Source organism: Medicago sativa, chromosome 1, assembly GCF_051527215.1.
Source record: "Medicago sativa cultivar Bolivia chromosome 1, Bolivia_mono, whole genome shotgun sequence".
In the NCBI taxonomy this organism is placed as follows: Eukaryota; Viridiplantae; Streptophyta; class Magnoliopsida; order Fabales; family Fabaceae; genus Medicago; species Medicago sativa.
The window spans coordinates 2,412,428-2,439,879 of record NC_140749.1 but is presented as its reverse complement, the minus strand read 5'-3'; the positions used below and the strand labels follow the sequence as shown (position 1 = coordinate 2,439,879).

General features: G+C 32.3%; 2 protein-coding genes across 7 annotated transcripts; one reads left to right on the top strand and one right to left on the bottom strand.

Annotated features, from left to right (window-relative positions):
• The first annotated feature begins 5,866 nt into the window (after window positions 1-5,866).
• Window positions 5,867-11,839, top strand: CPK29 (calcium-dependent protein kinase 29). Of its 2 annotated transcripts, none has more exons than XM_085754211.1 (8): window positions 5,867-6,601; window positions 9,787-9,930; window positions 10,028-10,180; window positions 10,326-10,441; window positions 10,555-10,722; window positions 11,026-11,153; window positions 11,333-11,432; window positions 11,531-11,839. In XM_085754211.1, exons 1-8 carry the CDS (start codon window positions 5,908-5,910, stop codon window positions 11,612-11,614), a joined length of 1,587 nt encoding a protein of 528 aa, XP_085610337.1. In that variant the 5' UTR covers window positions 5,867-5,907; the 3' UTR covers window positions 11,615-11,839. The 2 variants fall into 2 exon arrangements, with proteins under 2 accessions (XP_085610337.1, XP_085610329.1); XM_085754203.1 differs by having other exon boundaries at window positions 5,867-8,088.
• Window positions 11,840-17,817: 5,978 nt separating this feature from the next.
• On the bottom strand, window positions 17,818-20,721 carry EMB1793 (LYR family of Fe/S cluster biogenesis protein). Of its 5 annotated transcripts, none has more exons than XR_015032032.1 (3): window positions 20,153-20,721; window positions 18,859-19,002; window positions 17,818-18,017 (listed from the first exon to the last, which is right to left on the bottom strand). XR_015032032.1 is itself a non-coding variant. In XM_085754178.1 (2 exons), the coding sequence occupies exon 1, from the start codon at window positions 20,641-20,643 to the stop codon at window positions 20,173-20,175; it is 471 nt and encodes a 156-aa protein (XP_085610304.1). In that variant the 5' UTR covers window positions 20,644-20,721; the 3' UTR covers window positions 17,818-18,017; window positions 20,153-20,172. The 5 variants fall into 5 exon arrangements, 2 of the variants coding, with proteins under 2 accessions (XP_085610304.1, XP_085610317.1); XR_015032023.1 differs by having other exon boundaries at window positions 18,859-18,997; XR_015032021.1 differs by lacking the exon at window positions 18,859-19,002 and having other exon boundaries at window positions 17,818-17,863; window positions 17,896-18,017.
• Between the last annotated feature and the right edge of the window lie 6,731 nt (window positions 20,722-27,452).

Below are 27,452 nucleotides of genomic sequence, written 5' to 3'. Positions count from 1 at the left end.
AAACAGTAATGTTATGATTGCAAATGACATATGAGGAAATATACTTGACATAAGTGGTTGAGGAAAATAAACATGTGGTTGATCATTTTTTTTAGAGAATGTGATTAGGTATTTGGACTTATTCCTCTTCTTTTTTTATCTTTTCATTTCTCTTTTATTCTTGTCTAACAATTTTATCCTTTGATTTAATAATCAATTTGCAATTATCCATCCATCCTATTCAATCTTCAGAACCCTTACATATATAGTAATTGTGTATGTCAGCCAGGTGACTGGTTTTAAAAAGACTCATCATCCGAACCAATCATATTCATTTTTCATTGATTCTTTTTGGGTAGTTTAGCCTAACCACTAATCAATGTGTAATTTTTGGGTTGGTTCCATTTTTACCCAAACAAGGAAACAATGTGTTGTATGATATTTGGACTGTCTCGTATTTAAATCTATTTTGAGAGGTTAGATTGATACTCACGGTTAAACTTCAGCGATCAATTTACAGATTTTTATGTTGTATTCAAATCCATTTATCCGAACTTTTTATCCTATGCTGTTTATATCGGAACTCTTAAATTATTCCTTAAAACATAGTAGGCATGCAATGAGTCATAATAAACAATTGCAAATATTATGTATACTACTCCCTCCGGTCACATTTATAAGCAAAAAAACACTTTTTAGGTTCATTGAATATATGATGTATTTGGTCTATATATTGACCAAATACATTATGTATTCAATGAACCTAAAAAGTGTTTTTTTGCTTATAAATTTGACCGGAGGGAGTATATAATATATCTGTGTGTGGGATATTTTATATGGAAGTGGGTTTGCAACAGATCCACTAATATGTTACCCTGCCAAATTAAAGCATCATTAGTTAATTTATGCAGAATAAAGATGCATGATGACATATCCAGCAAAGTCCTTAAAAAAAGTAAAAAGATCACAACGGATAAGATTGAATAGAGGAGAATTTACAGGTCCCCGTGAACTTAACTCGGTTGGTAAGGACAATACATAATATATATGTAGGATTTGGGTTCGAACCCCGGCCACCACCAAAGAAAAGAGGAATTTAGAGGTAGTTCACAAATTTTAAGATTTTCATAAATTTGTTTTCTAAATTGATAAATTAAATATCATTTTTAAGAATAAAAACTTCATTTGTCGACTTTTGTATTTTAGGATAGATCACTAATTGATAAAACTAAAAAAACTTTTTTGTATTTTTATGTGTTAATCTCGGAATCCCAAAGAAAATGGGCAATGGTAATTTAAAGTTTCTTCGAGAGACAAACACTTTGAGATTTAAAGTTTTCTTTTAACTCTAGTATACTTTAGGAGTCTAAGGGTTAAGGCCATTAAATATTGGGCCTTGTTAACGAGTGCCCTCGAGACACTCTTTAAATATTCTAACTTAAGTAATTATTCTTTAAAAGCGTTAAAGTTTTCAATTTCCAATGCATAGATTACACAAACTTTCATAAAAAGTTAGTATTGAAGTTCCTTAACCAGTGCTCGGAGGCACTAGTTAACATTTCCCTTAAATATTTCATGCTATCTACTTTTATATAAGTTAAACATGTCTTAAAACCTATTTTAAAGACTTATTTTTCTATATGATATGTCTATCATTATAAGACCTTAAAAGTTTATTTCATTGCAAGGCCTTAAAGCCTATTTAAATGTCCAATGTTTGAATTGTTTCTTGATCTTTATATCTAATATAAATTTTATTTTAATATAAATAAAAAAAAAATTTTGATAAGTATGCATAAACATGCATGCCTATCATATTTTGTAGGTTTTTTTGATAGCCTAAATTTGACCTTTTTACATAAATAAACATTTTGAAAAGCTTAAACTTAATTTTTTTAATAAACATGCATGTAAATTGGTCTTACCTATTCTCAACCCTATCTTTGAAAAGCTTAAACTTAATTTTTTAATAAACATGCATGTAAATCGGTCTTACCTATTCTCAACCCTATCTTTAGCCTAACTCACCTAAAAGTTTTAGATGTAAATAAATAAACAAATAATATGAAATGTTTGGTGGTAGGACTAATTATGATGAGAATTATCTGGTGAAACTGTAGGTTATTAATTTATAGGTGCGATTTTTCTACTAATTTATGGGTCCATCCAACTCATTTTCTTTAATGAGTCAATCTAGTTAAGTAATCCAAATCCAATAACCCTCAGAGTGTTTTAATTTGAATGCATCATTTGGGTTGGTTTGATGGTGTTGGTTTGAGATCTTGAAATATGCCATTCTTCAAGGTCTCAATTTTCTCTGGTGCCAACTTGAATGAACTTGTTTAACTTCTTAAAGAAAGAGTAAGTTACACCCTCATCCCCTGATAGAAGATTGAATTATACCCCTCATCTCTTGTGTTATAATATACACCTTAAAATTAAAAGGCTAAAATAAATCATAATCATCTCCTCTAAATGATGTTTGAATTACAATCCCTTCCTTTAGGAGTTATCTATGTACGACACTCTAACCCATTTTAAATAAATAAATATTTTTATGATATTTACAAATTTTGATCTACCATTCAAAAACTAATAATTCATTTCTTTCTGATTTCAATGTTTATGATAAATAAATTTGATAGTTCGATCATTAACTTTATTATTTATGATATAAAAACTTTTTTAGATACCCGTATTTGATTGGTTTTAGTGATTTTTTTAAAAAATTAATTTTATTTGTATTGTATCATATTTTACAATAGGGTTTAAATCTGTATATTATTGATATAGAGTATCAAAGATAGAGAAAAGTTTGTATTTGAATTTTGAATATAATAAAAAGGATCTGCATCCTTTTCAGCGTCCTTTGGGTGTTAAATTTTTGTTGCTATACTAGCATAAATTTTAAAAATATTAAGAAATGAGATCGTAGATTTTAACATGAGACGATTGTGGAATGTAATTTAAATTTTTCTTCAGAGAAGGGGTTGTAATTTACTCCAAAAAGAAAAACTTCAATGTCATTATTTTACTCGTCCAAAACAAAATGTACATATACTTTCTTTTTTAGGGTTAATACGTTTTTACCCCCCTGTAATTTGGACGGGTTCCGGTTTACCCCTTGTAAAAAAAAAGTTTAGATTCCAACCCTATAATATGAAGATTCTCCACAAAACACCCATGATCCCATCCAAACGCTGACGTGGCACGCCACTGTGTAATTATTTTAATTTTTTTAAAACTTGACATGTGTGTAATGGACACTGACGTGGCATGCCATTGTGTAATTATTTTAAATATTATTTTTTTAAAACCTGACATGTGTGTAATGGTTTAAAAAATTATTTTTAAAAAGAAAAAAAAACTTAAAATTAATTTTCAAAAATTAAAAAATAAGAAAAAAATCAATTTTAAAAAAAACGATATTTTTTTCAAAAAATAAAATAATTCAGAAAAAAATTAATATTTTTTTTTACCAAAACATTCAAAAATTAGCTTATATTATTTTTTTCAAATATTTTTAAAATTTTAATTTAATTTGGATTTTTTTAAATTTTTTTCAAAAGTTTCAAAATATAGTAAGTTTAGGAATTTTTTTATTTTATATATAATTTTTTGGGAAATATTGTTTATATAATCTATACTATCTATACTATATCCAGATTTTTAAAAATAAAAAAAATTTCCAAATATTTTTTATTGAGAAAATTTAAAAAACTTCTTTTTCGAAAAAAAATCTGTTTTATTGAGAAAATTAATTTTCAGATTTTTGAAAAATATATATTTCAAAATTTACGAAAATAATTTGAATCTTTTTTATTCGAAATAAAAATTTTGAAATATATATTTCAAAATTTTTGAAAATAATTTTAAAAGATTTATTTTTCGTAAATTATAAATTTTGGAATTTTCAAAAAATATATATTTCAAAATTTTCGAAAATAATTTTAAAAAATTTTGAAATTTTTTTTCGTAATAAAAAATATCTTGAATTTTTTCTAATTTTTACAATTTTTTTAAAAATAGGCACAAATGCCATGTGCACCTTTAAAAAAATGAAAAACAAAATTAATTATACAGCAGCACGCCACATAATCAGATATGCACAGTCAGCATGCCACTTAGTTTGCCACGTCAGCAATTCTGCCCAGTCACATGGCTCAAGGGCTAAAATCAAAGAATCTTATTTTATAGGGTTGGAATCTAAACTTTTTTTTTTTACAGGGAGTAAACCGGAACTCGCTCAAATTACAGGGGGTAAAAACGTATTAACCCTTCTTTTTTATTTTTGCACCAATTGTACACCGATATAAAACTTGCTTTTCATTTGTCACATAACTATGTGGTTAATTTTATTTTTTGAAAAAGTCAAAATGGAATATAATATTAATCCAAAGATGATTCCCTCCGCACAAGACGTGTTGGAAGAGAAGCACTCAACAATTTACAATGTCACAATTGGTTTCGAAGATTGAAGAGGTGATAGAACAAGTGAAATCTTTGTCTTCAAAATGGTTTTAGCTAAAAAGAGTGGGACTCTTGTTTATTCTACTAATATTTTACAAATCCACGGGTAATTTTAACTCCACAGGATGCGGAGGACATTTTTTGGTATATTTTTGGTAGGTCGAATTTTATGAGAAACATAAATATACTCCCTCCGTTTCAAAATGAGTGTCGCTTTAGCCAATTGCACACAGATTAAGGAATGAAATAAAGTAGTCAAATGTCATAGCAATTTTACCAAATTATTCTAATCAACTATTGGTTTGTTTTTCATTAAAGAAAAAATACTCCCTCCGTCTCTAAATAATAGTCGTTTAAGGTTTATGCACGGGTATTAAGGAAATGATTAATTGTGTTGATTTTGATGGTAAAATTAGTATCATTTACTAAAACACCCTTATTAATTATAGTTAGTGAAGTAGTTAAGTTGGATGAAATTCAATAAATAAGGGTATAATAATGAAAAAAAATAATAAATGTTGCATTGGTATTCTAAAGTGACAATTATTTTGAGAAAAATAAAAAAAATGATAAAGAGACAATTATTGTGAGACGGAGGGAGTAATACTTTGGAAGTAGTGTAACATAGTATTAATTGAAGGGTACAATTGAAAAGAAAAATTTATTATTGCATTGAAAACCGAAAGTGACATTTATTTTGAAACAATTTTTTTTGGCTAAAACGACACTCATTTTGAAACGGAAGGAGTGCAGCATAATGTTTCTCTTACTTTAAGAAAAGGATCAATCACTTAGTGTCCCTTTCTTGCGAGACAAAATAGTCAAAGGTCCATGATATATATTTTACTAAAATGAAAGAAAGCTACTTCAAGTAACTAGACAAAGTACATAAGAAGTGAAAATCAAATATTCCACTAGTTCAATTTATATATCAAATTGCCCACGATAAATTTCTCATAAAGGATATTTTCATATGTAAAAGGCATTAAATTTACAAGAACCTTTGTACCCACCAAATTGTAGTTAGAGACAGAAATGTTGGCTGTATAAAAATATGCTACATTGTCACTATTTATAAAGAGAGGAAACTTGTTTGATTCATGAATGAAGATACCCCTCATATTAAGAGAGTCTTGAACAAAGAAAACTTTCATAGGAAGAGTAATAGAATCAAAGGAAGCGTTCATGACCAACAAATACCAAGGTCCAAAGGAAGAGTAATAGAATCAATTCTTTCCGGAGCATAAAGCTGCTAAACTTACAATCTTATACAAATTACATTTTATTCTCACCCCTAACCCAAACTAAGAAGAAAAGCATAAAAAAATGTGAAATAGTACCAAATGAATCATTCATACTAAAACTCATAATGTAAATGAATGCATATATATATGTCTGAAAACAAATGTTAAATGGGAAAGCAACTAGAAAAAGAAAGAAAAAAAAAATAACTTGAGAATGGGATTAGGACTGTTTAAGGCGTTTTTCTGTTGTACTACAAACCGAGACATTCCCATTGTCTCCTCTTCAGAGTCCTCTCCTAGGCATAGCTCTGGCTATGGCTACAATCAACCAAGTTATGATCCATCTCCCAAACCAACAAAATCTCCATCTTCTTCTTCTTCTTCTAGTAATCCACAAATAGGAACAATTTTAGGTAAACCATACGTAGTGATCAACAATATATACGATATGAAGAAAGAACTCGGAAGAGGTCAATCAGGTGTGACATATCTATGCACAGAGAAAACAACTGGAAGAGAATATGCATGCAAATCGATATCAAGAGCGAAACTATTAAGCGAGCAAGAGATAGATGATGTAAGAAGAGAGGTTATGATTCTGCAACATCTTTCAGGGCAACCGAATATTGTTGAGTTCAGAGGAGCTTATGAGGACAAACAGAATGTGTATTTGGTGATGGAGGTTTGTAAAGGTGGTGAACTTTTTGATAGGATTATTGAAAAAGGAAACTATACGGAACGTGAAGCTGCTACTATTATGAGACAGATTGTGAATGTGGTGCATGTGTGTCATTTTATGGGAGTTATGCATCGTGATCTTAAGCCTGAGAATTTCTTGCTTGCTTCAAAAGATGAGAATGCTGCTGTTAAAGCTACTGATTTTGGACTCTCCATTTTCCTTGAAGAAGGTACAATTTAATCATTACTTTTAGTTTATTTATTATTTATTTTTCCTTTCATTTAATTATTATACTTTTACTCCCTCTATCATCATTCTCTATATTCTGCAACTCTTTTTATTTTTAATCTCTCCCTCTAGCTGCATGTGTTTGGTTAAAGTGGGTTAAATTGAGCCTGAGCTGAATGTGAAATAGGAAATACTACGTATTGTCCGCTTTGGATGTAAGTCATTCAAGGTTTTGTCATTTTTAGAAGGTGTCTCATTGGGTTGAGAAGTGTGAATGTTACGTATAAACTATCATTGACCTCAATTTCTTTCTTAACAATGTGAGACTTTAAGCTCTACGGAAACATGTATTTCAATAGATGTTTTCACTAAATTTTGAGTAGGGCGTCTATGAAGTAATTCTCATAGATTTATAGTGAAGTGAGCTAAAGTCCACTCACAAATTTCCTTGACTTTTGGGCTTGGGCCTAAAGGGCCTGTAACATGAAAACAACTTCTGATAATGTCATGAAATACATAAAGTACGAAACCGGTTTCCCACTCACTTGAGCAAAGCGTACTAATGCAAAAAGAAAGGAATATTATTGCTTTTATGCTATGTGACTATGTGAGGACCATCCCATCACAACCCAAGAAAACAAGCAAAGCATAAATTGAAACTTCCATAAAATTCATAGTTAATTTAAGTTTATGTATATACTGCATACATAAATAAAATAAAACCCTTCCTTCAAGTCACAAATCAATCTCTCCATCAACAAACATCATTCAACATGGGACACTGCTTCACCAAACCACACGACAACAGAGTACCTATCTCTTATGACTATGGTACTAATTCACAACCCCCACAGAGAAATCAACCTCGTCAAACGCGATATCCACACCATATTGCTGCTGCTAAATCAGACCCAACTTCATATTCTTCCGCTTCATCATCATCGAATGCGAATGCAAGTGATCATCATCAACCAATATTAGGAAGGCCATACATTGACATGAAGACACTCTATAGTATTGGAAAGGAACTAGGGAGGGGTCAATTTGGTGTCACTTATCTTTGTACTGAAAATGCCACCGGAAGAAATTATGCTTGTAAGTCCATTTCGAGACGAAAGCTTACAAGAAAGAAAGAAATTGAGGATGTTAAAAGGGAAATCATGATCCTTCAGGACTTAAGTGGACAACCAAACATAGTTGAGTTCAAGGGTGCTTATGAGGATAGAGAGAGTGTGCATTTGGTGATGGAGTTGTGTTTAGGTGGTGAGCTTTTTGATCGGATCACTGCACGGATCACTGCAAAGGGTAGCTACTCTGAGCGTGAAGCTGCTTCTATATTTAAGCAGATTATGAATGTGGTTCATGCTTGTCATTTTATGGGGGTCATGCATAGGGACCTTAAGCCTGAGAATTTCTTGCTTGCTAGTAAAGATCATAAGGCTCCTTTGAAAGCCACTGATTTTGGATTGTCTGTTTTCATTGAAGAAGGTTAGTAGTAGTTAGATGCCAATTTTTTCATTGGGCCGGCCGGATAATTGCATTCTCAAATCCTTGTTTATTTTCATTTACAACATGATTGTTATGGATTCCTTTTCTTTTAGCTCTCCTTTAGTAAAAGGATTTTACACATTACCATTTGTTTTCAAATTTGTTGGATTCCAATTAGATAAGAAATTTTAGTTGAATAGTATTGAGAAAAACATACACATTATATTGAGTTAGACAAAAGAAAATTACCAAACCAATCAACACTTGTGCTTACTTTGTATATTGGTTTAGTGATATTTAGTTAGACTCAAAATCTGAGATGGTGTTCTGTACCTAATATCAGGTCACTAGCCTAGTTAGAGTGCCTTTGCCTTTTGGGCTTGACGTTCTGGGCTGTGTTCGGTATCATGGAGCAAAGTTGATGGTCGCCCATCATAATGTGTCCGACTGTGAATGACCTGTCGGGGTTCCTAGAGCAAGGATTGACAGTTCATGAGTTTGTTGATTGAGACATAGGCAGAGGGACGGGTTAAGTGAGCATGATCTAATATTAAGCTCGGTCGGTTAGATAAGGCTCCAACGGTAAAAGACCATTTCCATACAGAGTTGTGTGTCCATTTCATGCCCCTCACCTAATTATTGACAATCATGGGAGAATATTTGTTAGGGATCATAAGCCTAAATTAGGGTTGACCTAACATAAGGGAAATGTAACGTTTATAAAAGCATAAAGGGTAGAGAGATAACGGTAGACTTCACACGATTCTCAAAAGACTAATGCTACATCTACTCCGAAATGTTTGCTCGCGAGGCAATCACGATAGGCAAACTACCAATTAGCGTCCTGTATGACCATACATTGTGGGTGGGGGGGGGGGGGGGGGTTGAAAAGTCAAGCCAATTTAAATACAACACATTGTCAATAGGTAAATTCGTGATTACAATCGTTCGCTGTGTTTAGAGCATAACCACGGAACCTAGTTGGTAACCTAGGCTTATGTACTTAGACTAAAACATATGGTGTCACAAGATAGTGTCAATGTCTATTATTTTAAGGATAACTTAATTAGCTTGCGTAAATATTTGAGATTAAATCCCCTAAGTTGTTAAAGCTTTGATAAAATGAAAAACACGTTTGGATGATATGGACCAAGTCAACTAGCATTATGGGAAACATTGAGTCAACCAAGTAAACGATCATATCTCATATGTGATAAGGACAGGTCAATCAAGTAAACGTTTTCACATTAGCAACAGAAGAAAAGCAAGGACAAGAAGCCAAGCACTAAATACGTGAAACCTATAATTCATCAGTGGACCATCCTCCTAATATATGATTCAAAATTGCATTATTAGAACTTAAAAGAGACTCAAGAGACATATTTAAATTTGGGATGTGGTTCCCACCATAACAATTAGGTGTCAACAAAAATTGGCAATTACTATATGTTTTTGTTGCATTCTGCTTTTGCAATGTAACTGCACATATGTGCTGGAAAACCATGTTATATCATGCACTGCTTAGTGACGATGACAATTATGTTATCCCATATCATGCATGGTCACTTGATTTTTTTTCTGGCTTAAATAAAAATAAAAACTCTTACATTATAATTGGCTGATAACATATATTGTGTGCCTATGACTGAGTGTGTATTTACATTTATATTACTATGGTACTAATAAGGAAATCTACAGGCAAAGTATATAAAGAACTTGTTGGAAGTGCATACTATGTGGCTCCTGAGGTGTTAAAACGGAGTTATGGAAAGGAGATTGATATATGGAGTGCAGGGATCATTTTATATATTCTCCTAAGTGGGGTGCCTCCATTTTGGGCTGGTAATTAAGTATATAAATACAATGTTTTTGTTCTGTTTCAGTTTACACAGATGGATAAAATTTTGGTCTAGTGACATTATTTGTTGAACATTTTTAGAAACCGAAAAAGGCATATTTCAAGCAATTTTAGAAGGTAAGCTTGATCTGGAGAGTGCACCATGGCCTTCTATTTCAGCTGCTGCAAAAGATTTGATCAGGAAAATGTTGAGTTACGACCCTAAGAAACGCATTACAGCTTCTGATGCCCTTGGTAAGTAGTACTTACAGAAACCAATTAAAATTGATTAACTGTTGTGTTGATGCCTAGCATGAGCTGTATTTTATTTATTATTGTTTTGACCAATTTTTATCATCGATCGATAAGGTCTATTACTCACATTATTAAGTTGAAACAGAACATCCATGGATGAAGGAAGGTGGTGAGGCATCAGACAAGCCTTTAGACAATGCTGTTTTAATTAGGATGAAACAGTTCAGAGCAATGAACAAGATGAAGAAACTTGCTTTAAAGGTATTACAAATTTAGATTATTAACATTGTATAATAAAAAAAACCACATAGATAGTTATACTTGCTTGGTAATAATATCTTTATTTATTTATTTTATTTTTTTTGATACTGAAGGTAATAGCAGAAAACCTTTCAGATGAGGAAATAAAGGGCTTGAAACAAATGTTCAACAATATAGATACCGATCGAAGTGGCACAATCACATATGAAGAACTAAAATCTGGACTGTCCAAATTGGGATCCAAGCTTAGTGAATCTGAAATAAAGCAGCTAATGGATGCTGTAAGTTCTGTCTCCGGCAGTTTTAGAAATTAAGAACAAGTTTGAATTGAGACAACATTTTCTGCTGTATTTTCATGTTATGTTTTTTATTTTATAATTGGCACATTGTTTTCACTTTAAAAAAACTTTGACAATAAAAATAGCAAAATGAAAATAACATGATTTTCTAACTTGAAATAGAAATATAAACAAAAAATATTCTCAAATCAAACATACACTAATGTTTCTGATATTTTCTCTTCATGAAGAAAGTATAAAAATAAGAACTGTTACATAGTTTTCCTAATTCACATGTTTGGTCAGGCTGATGTTGACAAGAATGGAACTATTGACTATCATGAATTCATTACTGCCACAATAAACCGGCATAAACTTGAGAGGGAAGAGAATTTGTTCAAGGCTTTTCAATACTTTGACAAGGATAACAGCGGGTCAGTATTTGGTTCTTCTGCTTTATCCTTAACTATGACACACATTGCTTGATTAACAAGTACTAATTCAGATGATAAAAGCAAGTAATTCAGTATTATCAGATTTTCGTCTAGCTATTTGGATTCTGAATTTTCTCAGATTCTTGCTTACCTTAAGTTTTGTTTGGGTGACTGTTCAGTTATGTAACAAGAGAGGAACTTAGACAAGCTTTGGCTGAATATCAAATGGGAGATGAAGCAACTATAGATGAAGTCATTGACGATGTTGACACCGACAATGTATGTCACATATACTATACTATTGAGTATTGACCTTTTATAAGTGCTTTTGCTCTCTATGTGAATTGCTACTTATGGTTGAGCTTTCTTATTTGCAGGATGGCAGAATTAATTACCAGGAGTTTGCAACTATGATGAGAAAGGGGACCTTGGATAATGATGACAAAGAGAAACCGCGATAATTGTGTTGTCTATTACTAATTATGATATAAACAGTGTGTTTTCTGGATTTTTCTTGCTGCAGTCTGGTTTTTATGCAAGAGATTGAATCACTCTTGAATTGATCAACGTGTGTAAAAGTATATGCAAAACATTGTACAGCTATCTGGTAAATAAGCTACATGATGTACCCAAAAAAATATAAATAAAATGCTAAAGACTAAGGGATAAGTTACTAGTCTTCTATAGATGTTGAGTTCAAATGTTTTGGAACAGTTCATTTTATAATTAATCAACCTCATAAAATTTTAAAAAAAAAGGTGAAAAGAAAAGACTCAATGCAATGAAAGTTGGACACATGAAATTCAAAACTCAACCTCACCCGTGACTACTGTTGTACTAAAGTTAATGCTTGTAATGTGCAAAGCTAAATAGATGCAAAGAAAATAGGGATTTTCTTTGCATCTAAATAGATGTCAACTTATTATCATTACTCGATTGTATCTTAATTAACTATAATAACTCAAAAAATATACATATTTTTCAAAAATCCAAAACAAAAACTCCCACAAAATCATAAAGTAAATAGCATTGATTCATCATCGATAGTTTAATTTAAAGTTAAAAGTTTGACCAACAAACTTGTCAACCCACCTTTTTATAACATTCACCACATGTCTATCAATAAATTCGAAAACTTGACATGGAATTACATCCTCATGGACTTCATCTTCATTTGCTATGATTTTTGGTTGCCAATAGATTTCGACTCCATCTTTGATAATCGGTTTCTTGAGTTTCATATATTGCACTCCTTTAAGTTCACTAAACTGTAGAGGTGGTGACATCCATGGACGTAGTGGCATCAAATCTTTCAATTGTACCAATTTTGGTTGATCTTGTTTGCTAATAGACACCATCTAGAATGCGAAGATTAACTATGCTGCAAAAATAAAAAATAAAAAAACTGGAGAGTTAACGATTTAGAAGTAATTTCCTTCTTTTAGGATTTCTCTTGGGTAATCAAATCGGATGAAGTCGGTACAATATATAATATGCATTATGTAACAAACTAATAGTGCAATTAGTTACCATGGGAACCGATATGTATGGGATAAGATTTTAATTTTTCTTCGAAAAAAGGTTTGATCTTTTTCTTTTTCATAAAAAAATTATACCATCACTTCTCTTTTCAATAAATTTGATTTCATATCTTTCATTAGTAACAAACAATTGATGTTTGTTTTGACAAAATAAAACAAACAATCATTTGATATATTCTCTCCAACAAACTCCTTTTTTTTGTACACTTCCATAACAAACCATTTTTAATTTTTTTTATTAAGTGTAAAGCAAAACAAAAATTCCTATTAAATCTATTAAGAAAATCCGTTTATTTGAGATTACAATTTCCATTGAGGTGACATCTTATGACCTTTTTTTTTAAATTACATCGGCACCGTTGGTCTTCTTAGTAGTCATGTCAGCGTTTTCCGACCAACTTAACTTCCCTATTAACGTTAGGGACTAATCACTAAAGTGACTAACAGAATGCAAAGTGGAGGATTTTTTTTTAAGTTTTCAACTGAATCAAGGACCAAATATGACAGCGAGTTACACTTCTAGGGACCAAAATGGTGGTTTACCCATTTCCTTTTACATGAAATTATGAAGCTACTAGTTTCTAGAGTTGTTGGGTTCAAATGTTTTGAAATAGTTCATTCTACTTTTTTAAAATAATAATGGATAAAAGTTGAAAAGACAATTATTTATTATTTCCAGATTTCATCTAAACCAAGAACTCAATGCAATGAGAGTTGGATATATCAAAATTCAAAATGCAGCCTCAACTGCAGCTGCTGTTGCACTGAAGTTAGGGCCTTTAATATGTAAAGCGAAATAGATGCAAAGAAAAAGAAAATTGCTTTTTGACATAGAAAACTTCATAAAGACACAAGTAAAATACTTAAATGCCCCCAGCGGTAGTTAACTACCGTTCTGCAAAGCGGTGGCAGTTAATTGCCACTGACACTCAGCGGTAGTTAACTACCGTTGAGTTCTGCGAATAAACAAGGACAGAACCCTCACTTTTCCATTTTCCAGAAACACAAACACAAGAAAACACTCTTCCAAATTTCTCCAAACTTCATTTGATCGAATTTGAGCCTAATTTCTTCAATTAATTCACAAGTAAGTTTTTTCCTTCATTTTTACATGCAATGTAGTTTGTTTAGGGTGTTAGTTTTTATAATTTTGAGCAAAATGATTTAGATGCTTTGATGGATTGTTTATGCTGCAATTGTTGTTTAGACTAAGTGTAGGTACAATGTAGTTGTTTAGATGTTCAAATAACACTAATTATGCTCCTAATTTAGAATGCACATAAGGTGTTTGATGAAATGCATAAGTGAGGAAATCTTGCTTATTTTGTGTAATTTTTTTGCAAATATGTTTAATTTTTTTTTTTTGAAAGATGCAAATATGTTTAATTTTATAATGTATGTATGTTATAATGATGATAAGTTTGCATTTTTGCTTTTTTGGCAAGTTTGATTAGTTTGGCCATAATGATATAATAACCATATTTTGAGCATATTGATATAGTGCATATTGACCATATTTTTATTAGTTTGATTAGTTTGGATTTGTGTGTTATAATGTATATATTTATCAAATATCAATCAAAATCATATATGCCTAGTGTTAGAATAATTAATCAAGTACTTAGTGGAGATATTGAAAAGATTGTGACTATTTAGTTTTAACTCCACTAGTTATTGTATTGATTGTGTTGATTAATCTTCCTTATTAATTAGGGGTTAACTAGGAGACTCCTACTACCTATATAAATGTACATTCTCACCACATAATATGACATAATAAACATATTTTCAGTTCTAATATGGTATCTAGAGCTTCTTGATCCAGAGCCATGTCTTCTGCTACGCCTTCTCCTAGTTAACCCCTAATTAATAAGGAAGATTAATCAACACAATCAATACAATAACTAGTGGAGTTAAAACTAAATAGTCACAATCTTTTCAATATCTCCACTAAGTACTTGATAAATATATATCCTTTATATTTGTATACCTTTACGTTCCTTTGAAATGCCTAAATACATTGTCCACTTATTTGTGTTTTTTAAAATTTGTTTTGAACAGTTATGGCTAGGGATGAGGATGAGCGGCAGCGGGTTATTAGAGAGGATAGGATGCGCAAAGGTAAAGCAGCAAGGAGAAGGAGGATCAAAACCCGTATGTCCCAAAGACTCGGAGGCGTAAGGACGTGAGGCCAGGTGTAGAGAGCTCACAGGCACATATGAATTACTCCTCCCAGGTGCTTGATCCGACACCAGCGCATGATAATGTTGTGTATGAGGAGGGTTTTGTTGGATATGATCGGATGGAGGAGGATAGGATGTTTTATCAGCCGCAGGACGAGGCTGAGGATGAGGAGTTGGCAGATGATGAGGGGGTGCCAGAGGATGTTGTGGCGGATTTTCTTGAGGCAGATAATCTGGTTCCTGACGGTGAGCCTGAGCCTCAGACTCAGCCACGACGTCATCATGTTATGTTGATACCGCCATACCCTGTTGGAGGGCCTCCCTTTCCTGGAGGACCTGAGACCACAGAATTGTTGTCCAACTACGCGAGGCATGTGGCGAACCCTCTTTGGGTGAACCATCATAATGTAAGTGTTTAAATTGTTTAAATGCTTTAAAGTGATTAAAATTTGTAGCGTAAGTGTTTTAATTATTTAAAATAATGAAGCGTAAGTGTTTTAATTATTTAAAAGAATGTAGCGTAAGTGTTTTAATTATTTAAAATAAGGTAGCGTAAGTGTTTTACTTCTATTTAAAAGAATGTAGCGTAAGTGTTTTAATTATTTAAAAGAATGAAGCATAAGTGTTTTAATTATTTAAAAGAATGTAGCGTAAGTGTTTTAATTATTTAAAAGAATGAAGCGTAAGTGTTTTAATTATTTAAAAGAATGTAGCGTAAGTGTTTTAGTTATTTAAAAGAATGTAGCGTAAGTGTTTTACTTCTATTTAAAAGAATGTAGCGTAAGTGTTTTAAATTATTTATAGTGACAATGTCTTAATTAATTTGAATTTCAGATGTTGTATGATGAAGCGGAGTACAAGTGTATAAATGCAGGGAAAAAGATGAAAGAGCTTGGTAAGCCGGATGAGGGTTTGAGGTGGTTTTGGGATCATGTGGAGGCGTCTGGCCTACATCAATTGATATACACGGGGTATTATAGTGTGACCCATGCCATGATACGTGCTATGTGCGAGAGGTGGCACATGGAGACCAGTAGTTTTCATCTACCTGTGGGGGAGATGACGATCACTTTGGACGATGTGTATAATCTCCAACACATTCCTATTCACGGCCGCATGCTGGACCATGACGAGGTAATGGATCAGGACCGTGCGATTGATTTGAAGACCAGGTTGTTGGGCATGTCAGATGTTGCTGCTAGGGATGAGGTTAAGACTGAGTCTGCTGGTCATATCAGTTATCCCACATTGAAGCGGGTTTATGAAGCTCACCTGACAGAGGCTAGACGGCTGGAGGACCCACAGACGAGGGAGGAGATGCAGGAGAGAGGCAGGAGGAGGGTGTGGTGTGTGAGGAGTTTTCTTCTATATCTCGTCGATTGTGCGTTGTTCACTAACAAAACGAACAGACACATCGACTTGATATATCTTGATTGTGTGGCGGACTTGCAGGCGATTGGGAAGTGATCATGGGGAGAGATGACCTTAGCTTACCTGTACGATTATCTGGATGATTCTGTTATTCTGAAAAACAGAACGATGGCTGGATGTACGACTCTTCTTATGGTAATAATTTAATATTTAACTTCATTTCATTATGAATTTATTTTATAAATTTTATTATCATGTTAGATTATTTTATAATGTATTAGATTTATTGAATATTTAACTCGAATAATTATTTTTGTGTATTATTTATTTTGTTGCAGGGATGGATTTTGGAGCATTTGCCAGGTATGTACCCAAGGAAGCCTAACCTAAGGTGGATTCCCGAGAGACCATGTGTTGGGAGATGGCTTACTAGCAGAGGGCATAAAGATGTGCATCATTACCACTTATGGCTGGATCGCTTAGAGGTGGATGACCACTGTGTTGAATGACGCTCAGGCGTGGTTCTACCCTGATTGGGCACATGGGTGTGAGAAAGCATGGCATCATGAGCATGGCTACATGGCTTGGTATGCCAAGTCTCTCACCCTCGTATTCTCCCACCTGATGAAGGATCTCCTCCCAGGCCGGCGAACGTGGAGCAAATCATAGAGGAGGAGCATGCCAGAGAGATGTCTGACACACTGACGATCATCCGGGATGTGGTGCATATAGCTGATGATATTGTGGTCAGGCACGCCGACATGACTAAAGAGGAGATTGTCCAGGAGGTGATGCGGATAGCCGGTATTGGTCGCCCTGCCCTTACATATCAGATTGCCAGGCGGCGCAGGGGGCATAGGCATGGTAGGCAGCAGGGTTGATTATGATTAGGCTTTTTTTTTATGTACTTTTTGACTATGATGATGATGATGATGTATAATTATGACATGTTTCGTACATTTTCGTATTTCTATGACATTTTCCGACATACCTTTTATATTCAGTTTCTTGCGTTTTAATTTTATCATGTTTCTATTAAATATTGGATGAATTTGTTTAGGTATCAATTGGTTATTGGATGAAAATTTTAGATGAATTTGTTTAGGTATCAAAGGATTTGGTTAGGAGAGACACTGGAAAATGAGTTTCTGGAAAATGAGCCAGAAACGCAGCGGTAGTTAACAACCGCTGGATGTAGAGGCAGTTAACCACCGTTGAACACAGCGATTGTTAACTGCCGCCGGCTTGGTAAACAGTTGTTAACTGCCGCTGGGGGCATTTAGGTATTTTACTTGTGTCAATGTGAACTTATCAATGTAAGAAAAGCAATTTTCAAAGAAAAAAGGGGTTTAACTAAAACCGTTTTAGCAAACAATGCAAAGAGATGCTAAAAAAAACACTACTTTAAAATTCCAAATAATCGTATTCTTATAATCACAAGAGAGCATGTGCAAATTTCAGCTGTTATTCCAGACATTGATATCAGTGTGGAAACTCACTAAACAACTCAATTGAATACATATATATATATATACATATATATATATATATATATATATATATATATATATATATATATATATATATAACTTTGTTAGGAATACATAACAAATTTTTTTTTTGACAAAGGGAATACATAACAAATTTGTTATCACAATTTTGTAACAGTTTCTACAAGATAGTATTGCAGTGCAGCCAGCTGCTTACTTGGCCACATATTCCACAATACTCGACGTTTGCCTCTCCTTGAAGAACAGGTCCTTCCAAAACTGAAAAGTGTGAATATAAGTAAAGAAACTAAATCGAGGAAAAACTCCTACAATCAATTTTCACTTGTCATGATTTTATTATTATTTTAAACAAACACGGACAACATATTGCAACAGAACAAATCAGCTTGTACTGCCACATTATCATGATTTGCATGTCCAAGTCCATACATGTATATAAATAGCTCTTCACAAGTTTGTTATAACTTATTATAACCCTATCAGAAGGAACAATGTAAAATTGCAGGATGCATTATTCATTTTGCAGCTTGAGGATATTGAACATGAAAAATATAGAATATCTTATACGCCAGATCGCAAATCATCATAAGGAATGTGGGTTGGGTTGATTCCATTGGTCAACTGTTTGTATTTGGAGCAGTAAATTTTGTTTACTCTTTTTATGGGAGACGCTTAAATTATATTGTTTTCATCTCTGATTTTCAAAATTCCAGCCTTATTCATCACTACGAGATGATGTGTACTACACTTCTCTATATTAAAGGAAACGAAACTGAATGGTAATACTAAAAATGATCAACAATGAACAAATTCCTGTATCTAAATCTTCATGTGTCGGTGGCAGCTGATTTTTAATATCCTGTTGTTATTTTAGGACTTTAAGAGATGAAATAAAGTTTTCATTTTTAAACACACATATGGTTATAAAACATCAACAAAAATCTTCCTTTTACCTTCCAAAAGGCCACAGTTGATACTCGATTATACATTCAAAACTAACTAATGATGACACGGAATTATAGAGCGAGAAATAAAAGTCCTTTGGAAGCTTGTTTCTATTAGAATAATTTAAGTATTCAGCAAAAGAGGGAAGCAGTACCATCCGGGTGGCTGGGGTTTACAAGCCCACCGCATAGCTCAGGGCTTAGAAGACTATGTAATGATCTGAGTCTTTAGACTGAGATTTGAGTTAGACCTTGAAATCCAGTCATTGAATATTGAGAATCTAGTCACTGGACCTGCCCTAGAGATGAATTAGAAAAGGGAACATGTTAGGAACCCAGGAAATGAATTCCAAAAGAATTCCCCAAAACTGGACAGAATTGATAAATCAAAAGAATGATGCCTTGAATAACTTTCTGGTATTATCACTAAATAAGGCTACCACGACCCCAAGTGAGCACTCTCCCCTCACTAGAGCATTTCTTTTTCTCTTTTTTTGAATGGCAAATAGGTATATAAATATATAAATGAAAAAGGAGAGCAAATGTACAAAGATAAAAGGAACACCAAAGGTGACCAAAAAAAAACCCCCACAATAGCATTCTCTAGTTTACAACTTTCATAAAATGATTTCTCCCTCCCCTAGTACCAATCCATAGGACCAACTTTAATACAAACAAAGAGGCTAATGAACACAATAACTATGCTAACCTCCCATAACTTTTTAACTTCAACTCTAACAAACTCCCTTTGTTGTTAGTCCTAACAGAATAAGACTAAAACAAGGAACAAATGGCTCAGATAGACGGAATATTCAAGGTGCATAATAGTAGACCTGGGATTCAGAAATCTTCATATAAGTGTAGCTTGGATCTTCCTCAACTTGTGATTCTCTTATCCCCTTCTAGTAGGAAAAATTGTTAGTTGTACTTGTTGTCGATGTTCTTTTCTTGTAAAACAGTTATTAGGTTAAACTAAAATTAGCTTGAAGTAATAATATCTTCCTATGAATTTATTAGTTTCCCTTGCAAAATTATTATTAATGAATGCGGTGTCCAGGAAAAGGCATCATGTCCATTCATCTAAATGTCCTGACAACCTTGAAGCTAAGTAGTAAGTAACTGAGACATGGATAGGCTTATTCAACTATTGTCTTGCCCTGACAACCTTTCACAAAATGATTAATTTGATTCAGTCCTTCATTTTCAGGATTATGTTTTACCAAGTTTCGCACTCTGTAGCATCGACAATTCTAATTGAAGGCGTGTCCAACAACAAGTGTCGGTGTCCATAAACTAAATCAACATTTATCAATATACAGAAGCAGTTCAAAACTATTTCATATCCTCACCACCACCATTCAATTCTACAACTAACAAACCAAACCAAATCAAATCAAACCAGACAGCAATGATTAACAACAAAAGGATTCAATAAAATGCAGTAATTACCTTTAAATTATTATGTAAAATCACGTTTGATCAAAACCGCCACTGCCACCGCGACGATCCTTCTGAATCTGTTCCCTTTGCTTCTCCGCAAGCTTATCAATAGCGTTGTTGACAGCCTCACGTCCACCGATAAGCAACCGAGTGACAATCTCCGGATCCGTCTCAAACCTCGCAAGCTCAAACTCTTTACGAGCGCTATCTCTAAGAAGATCACGCCATAGAACGCCTTTGGCATCGTGCCATGTGAAAAATCGTGAAGCACGAAGAATGTCTCTGTAGAGACTCAGTGCTTCTCGGCGCGTGCTGGTGAGTCGCCGCCGATTCAGCAACTCTTCTTCTTCATCATCATCGTTGATAACTTTCTTCACTAGATGCCGTTCCAGAAGCTCTTCCACGGTGTCAGGACCGTCGTGTAATAACCGCCACGCGCAACCGTTTGCGGTTTTTGGTTTCAGATTCGAATTCCAAAGGCTTCGCCATTTTCCTCTCATTTTTTCTCCTTTTTGTTACTCTCTGTCTCTCGCCATTTTTTTCCAACGTTTTCCCTTTTTTTTTCTTTTTGAAAGGAACGTTTTCCCTATTTATTGGGCCCAATTTTCAAGTCGGGTCGAGTTGGTAAGAACTGTTTTTGAGTTTATTAAACAAGCGGTGATCTTTTGAGTATTTTATTTCGGGGAATTAGTCACTTTAATCTGAATGAGAAATGAGTAGTCAGTCTCTGAATGTAGAGAAATTGCAAAACAATCCTTGAATGTAGACTCTGTCGGTCAATTTCAGGGACTAAAGTGACTAACGGAGTCTACATTCAGGGACTAAATTGACTAACGGAGTCTGCATTCAAGGACTAAATTGACTAACAGAGTCTATATTCAGGGACTATTTTACAATTTATCTGTATTCAAGGACTAAAGTGACGACTCATTTTCTATTCAAGGATTAAATTGACTAATCTCCCATTTTATTTCTCTTAACTTTGCACAAATAAACTTATTTAGGGTAGCTAAATATATTTTATTGGGATGGATAAACATAAAATACACTTACTAATACAAATAAAAAATATTGGGGTAGCCAAAGTTACCCCTCTCTTACACATAGCTACGCCCCTTTGTGTACTGTTAATAATTACTAGTGTATTTACCCTGCGTTGCCAGGCTTATACATATAATTAAGGATAATCAAAATTTTGTATGCATGTATATGCAAATAAAATATATCACAGACAGGTACATCACGAATATCTTAATGGGTACACACAAATAGAATAAAATAAACCATATTTCAAGTACTCGTAAATTAATAGATGCGTCGGTTGATGAAATTAATTTAATTTATTAAAATCATTAACACATATAGAATAAAATAAACATACTTTTTGTACCAAAAAAAAAACATACTTTAAGTATTCGGACTCACAGAAATCCGTACTCGTTATCAAATTTGTAAAATTATTGAATTGTCGTATTACTTAAATAAAAATCTTCTCATCATGAAAGAAAATATAACTGAAATTCCTTTTTTTTAATTGAATTTCCTAATTAATGATTATTGTTTTATTAGTAATTTGTTTTCAAAGTGAAAGTGTGTGAAACAATATTTTTGTCTTATAAAAATAAAAGGAATAAGTCTAAGAGGTGTCAAATCAATGGTGACTTTGTAACTTCAAGAGAAATTATTCAAATCTCACATGGAACCGTTGTAAAATGATCATTAGCGTTACAAATAATAAAATTTAATAAAATGATCCTCTCTCTATTAGAGAGCATTTCACTCAATTTATTAATTATACAGGTTACTCCAATAAACGTAAGTCTTTTCTTCAAATGATTTGGCTGCTTGGTGTATGGCTAATATGGAATGAACGCAACAACAGGCTTTTCAATAACATAGAAATACCTATTTTCCAGCTTTTAGATAAAGTAAAGTTTCATTCCTATTGGTGGCTAAAAGCTAGTAATGTTTCTTTTGTGTACGGTTCTCAGAGATGGTGGTCGGACCCTTTGATGTGTTTGGGTATCGATTAACCTTTGTTTGACCTTATTTTGTATTGACATTCTATTTCTTGGGGTGCATTCCATGGTACGCCTTGTACTAAGGAATGCTTACCGCCGTTGTTAATATATATATCCCATTTTAGTGTCTTCAAAAAAAAAATTAAGGAATAAATTCTACATAATTTCAATTGTTTTATAATTATGCATTTTTTATATAACAAAATCATTTTACTCGTTAATATTTGCAAATAGTTATAAACATTTTAATATCCATTAATACTAGTCTAACGTCTATTTACACGAATGTGACAACAACACTATGAGTTTTGTTAAATATTCATTAATACTCACGTGTCAGTCTTTCCACCCTTTTCATTGTGCTAACACGTGTAGATTATCAATATTTCACAGAAATTTTGTGTGTAAATTACATACGATACCTATGTAAATATTTTGATATGGATTAAAACATAAATATAGATATTTGTGACTTTTAAATGAAACAAACCACATTTATCATTCTTTCAAAAAAATATCATATTTATCCTTTTAAATGATAAAAATAATATAACAAAAATTCTTATCTTTTTTAATAATTGCAACAATATAACATCGTTGGAGAAAAATATGTTTGTGGATAAAATTGGAATAAAGTAATATATGAAGTTTGTTGAGGTATTTATGTCACATAAAATTTTGTTTTAGAAAATAAAAATAAAAATATTGAGAATAAACGTGGAAGCGACATGTGGCATAAAAAAATCTTATTTTATATATATATATATATATATATATATATATATATATATATATATATTATTGATTGATAATGGAATAACTATTACGCTTTGTCGGTGTAAATTATTGAAACTCATGCAACATAATGTCACTGCGGTGTGATTTTATTAGATATGTGTCAATGAAACTTCAATCATAGATTTGTGATACTTAAAGATTTGATTTTATTAGATATACGTGTAAATGAAACTTCGATCATAGATTTGAAACCCTCTTCATCGTAATCGGTCTTCATCATATATTTTTTGTTTACCACAGGCTCTATGTAATCCCCTTAGAGATGTTATACTTTTGGTATATAAACATTTAGAATTTTTTACCAATTAGTCGTACTTCAATTATCATGTTGTATGTTACGGTACGGTTCTTTCATTTTTTTCCCCTGAAAAGCATAAAATATATAAGATAGAAGAGTATTAGATTTTATCTTACGTTTTTACGAGACATTTTAAGTTACATTATATAAGTATAAACAGTGGTTAATATTTTCATTAAACATACTTAGAAGATGCTATTTTTATTTAGTGTTTCAATAATGCGGAGACCAACCATTCCACTAGTTGTAGCGAAAAAGATCACCAATGTGAAGAGTACACCCCCTGATTAGGAGTTTCACCTTGTTTGTTCAAATCAGAACAATAAAATTTTAAATGACTTTATGAATTTTATACAATTAGTGAAAAGAAATATCTTCAACACACTATAGCACAATATTATCAACACATTCTCTCTCTAATTAGGGTCACTACTTTGATATGAAGCATATAGTACATAATATCATTCACCTTAAATTAGACCGACACCTTAGAGAAATGTTATTGTTTATAAATGAAACAAAAAATTATTGAAATTGATGGTTAAAATTAAATTAAAATATGTATAAATTTCTATGAGTTTTTTGTAATATGGTTGCAAAGTTATTGTTCATAAAATGGAATCAAGATTTGTTGAATTTGTTCAAATTTGAGAGTTGAGGATGGCTATTTTAAACCATTATGGAATTAGGAGGTTTTTTTATAAATACTAATGCATATATCATAACAATGCTCAAACATAAATTATAAGAGTACTTAAAGCAATGGTAAAAAAGAATGAGAGAGTCGGGGGAAAGGAAATGAGAAAGGGGGAGAAAAGGAGATGCAAGGAGAAGAGAGAAATGTGAAGGCATGAAAAAAATAAGGAGAAGGATAGAGGAGAAATGATGCAGATAAAAATATACAATCATTTTCAATCTTATGTTGTAAAGGGAGACTTTTTAGCACTAATAAATTACTAACATGTCCATCAAAATTTTGAAGTTCTTTTTCAATACCACAAGACTTTTTTGTAAGAGGTAAAAAGTAATGAAAGAATAACACTAAATTTGTACTTCCTTTTTTAAACATTGTAATAGTCCCAATTAAATATCATAAGACTTATTTATTTTTTATTAAAGTCTTGGTTGAACACCACCTAAATTTTACATCATAAAATAGTATTTTAAAATCCAATAAATTCTTAATCCAAAACACCTCCCCAAGTATAAGGGCGACCTAGCCAAAAAAAAAAGTATAAATGGTGGTAAAAGATTTTGTTAAGATATTGTATCCCCAATTATGTATTTACTTATGAAGTTTTAAGTATAAAATGTTAAACCATATGGAAGATAATTTATTGAAAAATTGATTAGTGTCATGCATAGTGAGATATCTATATGTTTTTATATTTACTAACCAAATATTTTTGATAATGCTAAAAAGGAAAAGATTTATTATAAAATATGAAAAAAATCGTAATACAATCTTAAAATATGAAGACATATAAAGTAGTTATAATTTACAGATGTTGAAGTGTTTTCAATGTTTTGGCTATATAATGGTATGGTTTTTATTTTCTCCAACAATTTTCTTTTTTTAATGGACAAGTGTCGATAAAATATGATGTTGTCGTAGGTTTTAACCAAGGGATAGGATTGAGATATTTTGTTTTTGGTGGAAGTTTCAAGTTATGAATGTCTAAGGTTTTTATTTGAAAGTTGCACTGGATTGTTTGTTGATTAACGAGCAACAAGTTCCTATAAGAATGAGTCGGGATTCGAGTTGCTCTATGCATGGATTTATTACTAGATTTTGCTGCAAGCCTTCAAGAAATATGGCCGCTCATATGAAGTGTTGTTGAAATTTACATGTAATATTATTGTTGGAATATGGTTTATCTATTTGATTGTTTTCAATATATAGGGTTAGCTTGGAGCATTGAGAAGGATTAGAATATTGAATTCGTGGATATTTTGGAGACTTTATAGAGATATTGAAATAATTATATTTTCAACCACATGGTGACTACACTTGTAATTATTATTTCTCAGACAAAACTTCAAGAGGAGTTTATTGTCGTTACCTTGACTATGAATGATAAATTTGATTCCATTATTTGTATTTGTATCTATTCAAAGAAGTTTCTTATGGAAGGCATTTAAGAATGGGTGGATTTTACTCAACTATGATAGTACATTCATGCATTTTGAGAGTAAAGTTGTTTGTGACCATGATGGTTTCTCTTATCATCGGATTTTTCATGAATATTGACATATTTTCCATTACCAATCATGAATGTGGGCTATGGTTAAAGGAAAATGATATATATCGCAAAATATATTTCGTGGAAACATCGCGAATGAGTTGTCGAAGAAAAAACATGCAGAAAGCGACTCTTTTTGCTTCTTACAGCGGTAGAAAACACAAGGTAGATTGGGTTCCCCACCTTTGTCATTGCAAAACTTGCTATCCAAATCCAACTAAGTTACATCATAAAACTCTTATCCACCACTGCAGAGACATTGATTCTGACTGGGCACCAAATTTCATCGCTTTCATGTTTGTTTGTCCATTTCAGACTTACATATTCATCTTTAATGTTGTCTAAGAATATAAGTTTATCAACCAATGTCTCAAAGTTACCTTCTGTATGGAAAGAACCAACAGAAGAATACTTTCTTCTAAATCAATTAAGTGTTAGAAGTCAAGTGGAACTTCAACAACACAAACCACTTAGAAAGAATGGTCATATGTTGATACTAATAATGTTGATACTATATAGACACAACTATTGAGTAGGATAAGATATATTACATTGTGATGAAAGGGATAAAACATCCTTAAAAACAAAAAATGTATTGAAAAAATAAGTGCGAGGATTGTTTACTTTACATAAACCCCAAGTGATGGTACTATGGTGGCAAACAGTTACTTACCCATTTATTTTCATAAAAAGTAGGAGAAATACGTGTTTAGAAAAAACAGCGCACATGTGAAAAATTCGTTCGGGATACATCGTGAGATATACTCTCGCGACATATAGCAGTGGTCATGTTTAAAAGTCTTGAGGTGTCTCTTGATTAAGGTCTAAGGAAGTTGAAAATGGAGTTTGATTCTAAAAATAACCATGTCCTTAACTTCTAGTGTGTCAATATATACAACTGAGTTTTTCTCTAGTGTCTTTAGTATCTGGTATCATTTTGATGCTTATGAAGTTGACACATTCTAGGTTAGTCGTGCCCATCGTAAGACAACTTTTGTAACGAATGCTTTTATAAAGTTTAAGTTATCTTTATCTAATGGCACAAAGGAGATTTTTCTCCTTTCTTAGAGGCATTTACTTTTTTTTTTCTTTGTAGTTGTGGAATAACTTTCTTTTATAGGGACTAAAACAAAAAGTTAGAATATTTATAGGGAACAAAAAACATATCTAACCCTTTTGAAATTTTACCCAATCCCCTACACACCCCACTCCCCCAAAAATAAAAGATAATTTCAACACCCTTTGTTAATACAATTTTTTTAGTTCCTAGAAGTCATGGGGATTTAGTATCTTCAAAAAAAAAATAACCATGTAGATTTTTCCTCTCCCAAAGCTCTTCATTTTTGCCACTTCATCCTTCCTTTTCTGAAACCCCCCCTCCCCTAACCTCCAAAATATTCCCTAAATGAAAGTCTACTTATGCACGTAACATTGACAGAATTTTTTTAGTAATCTAAATCTATTTATCTTATTAATATCTAATAATTGATTCTTTTTACCCATCTTCTCTAAATAATGATTAACCTTAAAACTAACAAGGTACTAAAATTTTCAATTTATCATGGATTGCACGTCTCTTAATTTTCAATAGACTTATTTATACATTTAGTCTCTACAAATAGGGCTCATTTGAAATTTGGTCACTAAAATTACTAATTATTTCAAACAGCCATTGTAAAATTTAATCATTTAAAATCAGTCCTTCAACCTAGTTAATCACTTCCACATCACTGATTAGCTAACTTGGCAATGCTGACTGGTTAAATGAGATGATGAGTGAGAAATAAACCCTATATTTTTTAAGTTTCCCCAAATTAGTGAGAAATAACCCCCCCCCCCCCCCCCCCCCCCAACGCTCCCCTCACAAAGTCTGTCATTCCTTCCACTTCATCCTTACTTTATTTTTAATTTTTTTTTCTCACAATCCATTTCAAACATACGACCCTAAA